The 6,896-nt window shown below is 48.0% G+C and overlaps 1 protein-coding gene across 1 annotated transcript; it reads right to left on the reverse strand.

The window, feature by feature from the left end:
- Positions 1-291: 291 nt before the first annotated feature.
- Positions 292-6,030, reverse strand: LOC108885710 (protein EFR3 homolog B-like). The gene is given in 22 exon segments (XM_051067016.1): positions 292-523; positions 525-614; positions 701-807; positions 893-941; positions 1,023-1,073; positions 1,075-1,115; positions 1,213-1,346; positions 1,534-1,601; positions 1,683-1,814; positions 1,890-2,051; positions 2,133-2,214; positions 2,323-2,495; positions 2,895-2,946; positions 3,034-3,145; positions 3,224-3,376; positions 3,477-3,612; positions 4,175-4,253; positions 4,443-4,538; positions 4,631-4,780; positions 4,859-4,980; positions 5,702-5,852; positions 5,966-6,030. Coding segments are annotated over 22 exon segments (2,250 nt in total). The 3' UTR covers positions 292-478.
- Positions 6,031-6,896: the final 866 nt, after the last annotated feature.

The following is a 6,896-nucleotide window of genomic DNA, read 5'->3' on the forward strand; positions in this document are numbered from 1 at the left end:
CACACACCACTCAGGTTTTACCAGCAGCTGAGTCCTCAGAGCTCTCTCCTCTCCACAAACACACCTGATCATTCAAACAGCTTCATGGGAAAATCAGTGTTTCTCTGATGAGGTTTGGTGGAGCTGAGCTGCTGCTAACGTTAGCTCAGCTAGTTTCTCTGATAACTTCAGATCCAGACGACTGACGACTGAAATACAGTGATGATTATCTAACTGAATAAACTCAGAGCTGTACAACATGTGAACACATCATTAATCAATCAATCAATGGATCCATAAACTGAGACGTTTCTATCAGGATTTTATTAGAGCAGAAAGTCACATTTAACAGGAATCATCATTTAAACACAAACATGGAGCTAACAATAAAATCCTCATGTTACACATATTCATTTAATACTGACGTGACCTCCTTGTCTCCTTCCCTACCTCCTTGTCTCCTCTCCTAACTCGTCACATTTCTAAGCACAGAAAGTGTCTAATAGACGCACAGGTCGGGAAACTTCATCTCGTAGAGCGGCGTGGGAGCGAGGCGGCGAGTGTCCGGACAGAGACGGAGGAGGACGAATGATCAGATCGAAGACCTGATCCAGTTTGGACTGAAGCAGGGACGTCTGAGGAGAGAGAGAGAGACAGAGTCCATCAGCGTCTTCAGCGACTGAGGACGTGGACGAGGTCGGATGCAGAATAAGCGTCTCACCCGGGATCCACAGTGAGCGGCGATCTCCTCGAACGGAGCCGTCTGAAACCTCTCCACCACCTCCATCCTCCTCCTCCTCTCCTCCTCCTCCACACCCCCTCTGTCCTCTGACACAAACACACAAGGAAACCAGGAAGTGAGTTAGCGTGTTAGCGTGTTAGCTCAAGACATTTTCAGGCTTTGTTCTCTTACCGATGGCGTTCTTCAGCGTCTCAAAGGTGATCTGCTCCGTCTGAGGTTTCTGCAGAGAGACAGAGACGTCACCATCACACAGAGAGACAGACAGACAGACAGACAGACAGAGAGACAGACAGACAGGTACCTGGTGTGTATCAGGACAGTACTGAGGGTCCATGTCCATCTGCAGGGACACGGGTGTCTCCGATGCTCTTCCTCTTTGACAGTCGATCTTCATCTGTAACAAACAGCATCATCTTCAGCTCAGAGGAGGACATGGAGTCGTCTGTTGTTGTTGTTGTTTACCTGTTCTCTGAGTGTGAGTGTGTGTTTACCTGTCAGCTGAGGCGTGTACGGCGTGTTGAAGCGCTCGGCGTGTGTGCTGTAGCTGCTTCCTGTCAGAGCCTCGCAGATCTTTGATTGGACGAACAGGAGGGACTGGTCCACCTTCAGCTCGCCTTCAGGCAGCCTGACACACAACAACCTTTAAAACTTTGAGTCTGACTCTGATCTTTCTTAAAGGACATTTAGTGTAATACAGTGTTACTCGCAGCCATGGGTTATATATCAGAGGATATCAGAGGTGATTCCAGCAGTTCAAGCCTCTGACTCTCAGGTGTTCAGGGAGCAGGGCTCTGCACAGGTGAGGTGTTTACCTGGGTTCGTCACAGAGGACGTCTTCAGGCAGCAGGTGTGGAGCGTCCTGACGCCGACTCTCTACGACCTGCAGACACACACCTTCGTTCCTTCACACACATGTATTTGATTTGAAGTGCAGCAGAGTTCAAGTGTTCCCTGTGCTCACCTGTGCGACGTGCTGCTGCAGCGGTGGCGGCGGGCCGAGCTGGGACAGCAGGTGGAGGAAGGCGGCGCAGACGGCGTGAACGCCGCAGCGGTTAAACACCGACAGACTCTCCTGAGCGGACGACGCCAGCTCCTGAGCGGCCAATCACAGAGCAGAGGGTCAGCGACGTCACGTGATGGTCATCAGTGTAACAGAAGCTCTGCTCACCTGCAGGGCCAGCACCAGCCGGATCAGGTCCACCACCACCTCCTCGCTGGCCAGCTCCACGGTCAGGACGGCCAGCAGGGTGAAGAGAGCCTGGTAGTGGGCCGGCCCGCTGCTCTCCTCCCGGCAGGTGAGGTAGACGTGTCTGTAGAGACGCTGAGCGTGCTGCACACAGAACACTGACGTCACCTTTAAGCTCTCACTGACTTTCTTGTCTTTAAATGGTCTTTGTCTCTGCTCTCTGACCTTCCTCATGAACAGGTTGTCCTGTCGGGAGCATCCGTCCTCCTTCAGCTCCAACGCTGACACGTCGAACGCCGTCAGACTCCTGAGGAGACACAGAGTTTAAATCAGGTCAGCGTGCAGTAACACCACCCTGCCACCAGGCGGTGCCAGTCCCCCTCATCGCTCTCTGATTGGCCGGTGCTGGTGTGACCTGGCTGCGTTGAGCCTGGCGGCGTTGTGGCGCCGGTCGATGAGCGAGGTGAGGATGAAGAGGACCAGCAGGCGGATCTCGGGGTCCTCCATCAGAGTGAAGGAGAGCAGCGGCTCCAGGAAGGAGGAGGGCAGCGCCGTCAGCAGGTTACTGCTCTCGTAACGCTCCGACACCTGACGCCACAGTTTGAGAGGAAACACACACTTTCAGTCGTTTAGATCCACACACACACTCTGCTTTACTGTTCACTTGTAAAGATAAATATAAAATAATACATTTACTTAAAATATTAAGTGAAGATTTTAGTTCAGATGAAAACAGTTAAGTAAAATCACACTTAAAATGTACTTAAGTGCTTAAATACACTGAAGCACAGTGACTTAAAATGTTCAGAAATGTTGAGTGACATTAAAAAGTTATATTTTTGTTAAGTACAGATGAGGTATTAGGTTAGATGATATTTAAAGGTGAGAATATTAAGGTCTATGATCAGCATCAGTACAGCTATAAGCTCTGGTCATGCAGTCAGCCTCAGTGTGGAGTGATGAACGTCACCTGTGGGCTGAGCTCACCTGGAGGAGAGACTTGAGCAGCATCACCTGGATCATCCTGCTGCCTTCAAACCTGGAAACAGACACAGGTCAGAGCAGCTTTAAACTTTAAGCTTCATCATTTCCAGTTTAAACATTTCAAACGAGTACAGTCAGTTACCCGGCGTTGGGTGACCCCAGGGCGGGGTAGATCCCAGGCACAGGGATCTTCCCCATGATGAACAGCATGACCTCTGACCTCTGGTAGACAGGAAGTGTGTTGGCGAAGGATCCTGGACGACACGAGGACACAGCTTCAGATGAGGCGACCGCCTTAAGAACCGTTCGTTAACAGCGAAACACCAACTCACCGATGGTCTTGATGACGGCGTCCTGCAGAGTCTTCTCCTCCGTCGACGTGGTTTTGTGTTTTCCTGCGTTGTCATAGTAACCGGTCAGCTGGTAGTCGACACTCTGCCTGAGCTGCCGCAGTAACGTGTTGAAGACTTCGAGGACGGTGGGACCTGACGGGATCATTCAAACACACTGAGCACTGGAGGTAGCAGTACACTTAAAGTACACACAGAGGATAGAAGTACTGCAGTACAGACGCCTCGCACCGACCTACAGACCCCGTAGCTTCTATAACAGCAGCCTCAGACAGGACCTCCATGATCCCGGCTCTGACTGAAGCTGGACTCCGGCTGTTGGCGTCCAGGTGACCCAGCAGCTGCTGGATCACCAGGTGGGAATGTTGGGACTGAGGAGGAGACGGGGAACAAAGGTACGACACAGCTGAGTACAGCTTCAGAAAAACAACTTCAAACACAGGGTAGTACAGTTCAGAGTACTGCAGAGTACTGCAGAGTACTGCAGAGTTACTCAGAGTATGACTGTGTACAACTGAGTTACAGTTAAAGTGGAGCAGCACAGTTATCTAACAACTTAAAATGTATTTTAAAATTCAACTTCAGTTAAATGCAAGTAAATGTTAAATTAAATACATTAAGTACATTATACAGTTGAGTAAAATGTAGTACTTAAACTGTAACTAACTATTTAATTCAGGTACTTTATTTAAAAATGTTACGACAAGTTAAAAAGTTTGAATGTTTTCATGCAGAAAAGTAAAGTTACAAATATATGTATATAGAAGCACTATCATGTACTTTAAATGTATATAAGTTCAACATACATTTACTGAAAAGGTATGGAAATGTTAAGGTTAAAAGTACAGTAAAGTAAAATTAAGAAAATTACATTTAGATACATTTAAGTGATGGCAGGATTACAGTAGTACTACATGTAGTAATAGTACTAACCTGGATAGAGTACATGATGATCTGAAAACATCGAACAGCAAAACTCCGTCCTTCCCAAAGACTGTGACTGTCCAGGTGCCTGAAATACACACAGAGAGTACTGTGTACTACTGCTACTACTGCTACTACTGCTACTACTGCTACTACTGCCAATACACCTGTGGCTACTATTTCTATAACTACTGCTGCTGCTGCTATGACCAGCGCTCAGGCTTCTCCATCAGCTGCTGCTGCTACTGCCACTCCCACAGTGCTGAGTGAGTCTTACATGAGCACAGGTCTGATGGCGTTGGTAATGTGTCCGTAGGCAGCTCGGCCCAGCAGCTCCCGGAAACACACCTCGGTCTGCTCTGCTGGAGACTCACTGCAAACACACACAGCAGAGGAATAATGGCAGCTGAGGTTGTGATGTATTAATGTTTTATTTACTGATAAACACCTGTTGTTTGTGTTCACCTGTTGGCTTGTGTGTGCTGCTGCAGGTTGACCAGCAGGGCGGGGACAATCTGCTCCATGTGACGAGGCTCCCAGATGTTCACCTGGAGCTCGTCGTCCACCGTCTTCCTGACCACGCCCTGCAGACCGCGGATCCCCGACACACGGATCCTGAACGTACAGCTCAGGTTAGCCACAGGTGCTAAAGACGTGCTACAACAACAGGAAGGTGTAGAAGAGCGGACTGACTTGTTCTGGATGTCGGCGTCTTCGTGCTCGGAGTGGCACATCTCACTGAAGCGAGACACGAAGAAGTCGTAGCTGCGATGGTACGACGGCGTGTCCTCCTCGATGTTCGCAAACTTCACGAACTGTTGACAAAACAAAGGACAGAGGCTGTTAACGTGACACAACGCTCGACATGTGCACAGAGGGAGCAGAGATAAACCTGCTGTGATAATCCCTGCCTGTGCAAATATACTGTACATCTTACAAGAGGATATCAAGGCTTAAAGATTACATAAATATGATCCCTCTGTCCCAGCTGTGTTAATGCTGAGCTCATTCACAGCTGCCTCTGCTGAGTTTTCATGTGTCTTTAGAGAATAACATCTAGTCTCTGAGTTAAAACATAATATTTGTTGTGTTTTATTTCTAACAGTGCTGCCTCTGTGGGCTCTTCATATTCTGAGTAGACGTTCTAGAGGTCACTGAGGAGGTTCTCAGGATCGTTTCAGTGGTTGATGGGAATGTTCTGCAGATTCTTTAGGTTGTTCTAGAGGTTGTTTTGGTCATTAAGAAGGTTCTAGATGACCTTTAGGACGTCTTCATGGTCAGTGAGAAGGGTGTGGAGCTCCATTAGGAGGTTGTAGAGCTCCTTTAAAATGTTGCAGTGGTTTATAGGAGTTTCTCTTTCTTTTATTGAGGTTCTTTAAGAACGTTCTATATGTAGCTGGCCAGTGATGAGGCTCTAAAGGTCTTTCAGAAGGTTGTGTGAGTTTTGGAGGTTGCAGGGGATTTCTAGATACACAGGACTTTGCTTGTCATTATCTAACACTAGCTCAGAGTGCAGCAGCTCAGGGTGTCACATACAGAGTTGGTGGCGAGGATGTGGAGGTGTGGTTTGTCGGCCTCCAGCAGCAGACGCAGCGTACTGAGGAAGCTCTCCACCAGCAGGTTGATGCTCTGACAGTGACAGGCCAGCAGCAGCTGCTCCAACGCCTCCATCGCTATACACACATACCTGAAACACACAAAGTAACTAAGTACTTTTATGCCACTTGTAATTTGATTTTCTGTGGGTGTGTGCTGACCCGTAGCCGGTGGCGGTTCAGCTCTCTGGTCAGACGCTCTGACAGGTACGCGGCGATCCGGTCCAGTTTCTCCGGAGCCGACAGAGCGAAGAACGTCAGCTTCTCCATGTTGGCTTTCACCAGACCATCCTGAGAACACACACATTCCACACACACACACACACACACACACACAGACACACACAGGTGATACAGGGTGTCTGGAACTGATTCGACTGGGAGAGTCACTGTTTTTAATTTGATTCAAATATAAATGTATATGTGTGTGTTTACCTCTGGGTCCTCGGGGAAAAATATTGTCCACCAGCCGTTTGTAGCGAGGACGCAGCGCCCAGCAGCAGCCGCACAGACCTGAACAGGAAGTTCACATTGACTGTTATTATGACCTGATACCAGAATTAAACCCCCCGCTGTCCTCACAACAGGCGGCAGTAAAGAGTTTGTAGTTCTCTGGTTCTCAAAGAAAAAGGCTGCGTTCACTTTGTTTAATCAATATATATCTCTACCAGACTCCATAGAGAAAAACAGGGATTTAACCAGGAGCTGCTGGAATACCACTGCCTCCATCTGTTAGTGTGTCTGTGTTACTGTGTGGTACTGTTACTTCAGTAAGTATCTGATTACTTCTTCTACCACTGAAGTCACACAGTAACACAGACACACTAACAGATGGAGGCAGTGGTATTCCAGCAGCTCCTGGTTAAATCCCTGTTTTTCTCTATGGAGTCTGGTAGAGATATATAGAGATGTTTCTGGTTATTACTCTTAATAAAAAGCTCTGTCTCTGGAATAAACACCTGTGTCTTATAATAAATAAATGCATGAACATGACAGCCACATGGGGGCGCTACTGTCTCTGTCTCCTTCAACCTTGTTTTTCTCCTTAATTCCAGATTTTTCTTCCAATTTTCCCACCTCTCTCTCTCTCTCTCTCTCTCTCTCTCTCTCTCTCTCTCTCTCTCTCTCTCTCTCTC

The sequence above is a fragment of the Lates calcarifer genome, unplaced genomic scaffold (assembly GCF_001640805.2).
Source record: "Lates calcarifer isolate ASB-BC8 unplaced genomic scaffold, TLL_Latcal_v3 _unitig_0_quiver_2161, whole genome shotgun sequence".
Lineage (NCBI taxonomy): Eukaryota > Metazoa > Chordata > Actinopteri > Centropomidae > Lates > Lates calcarifer.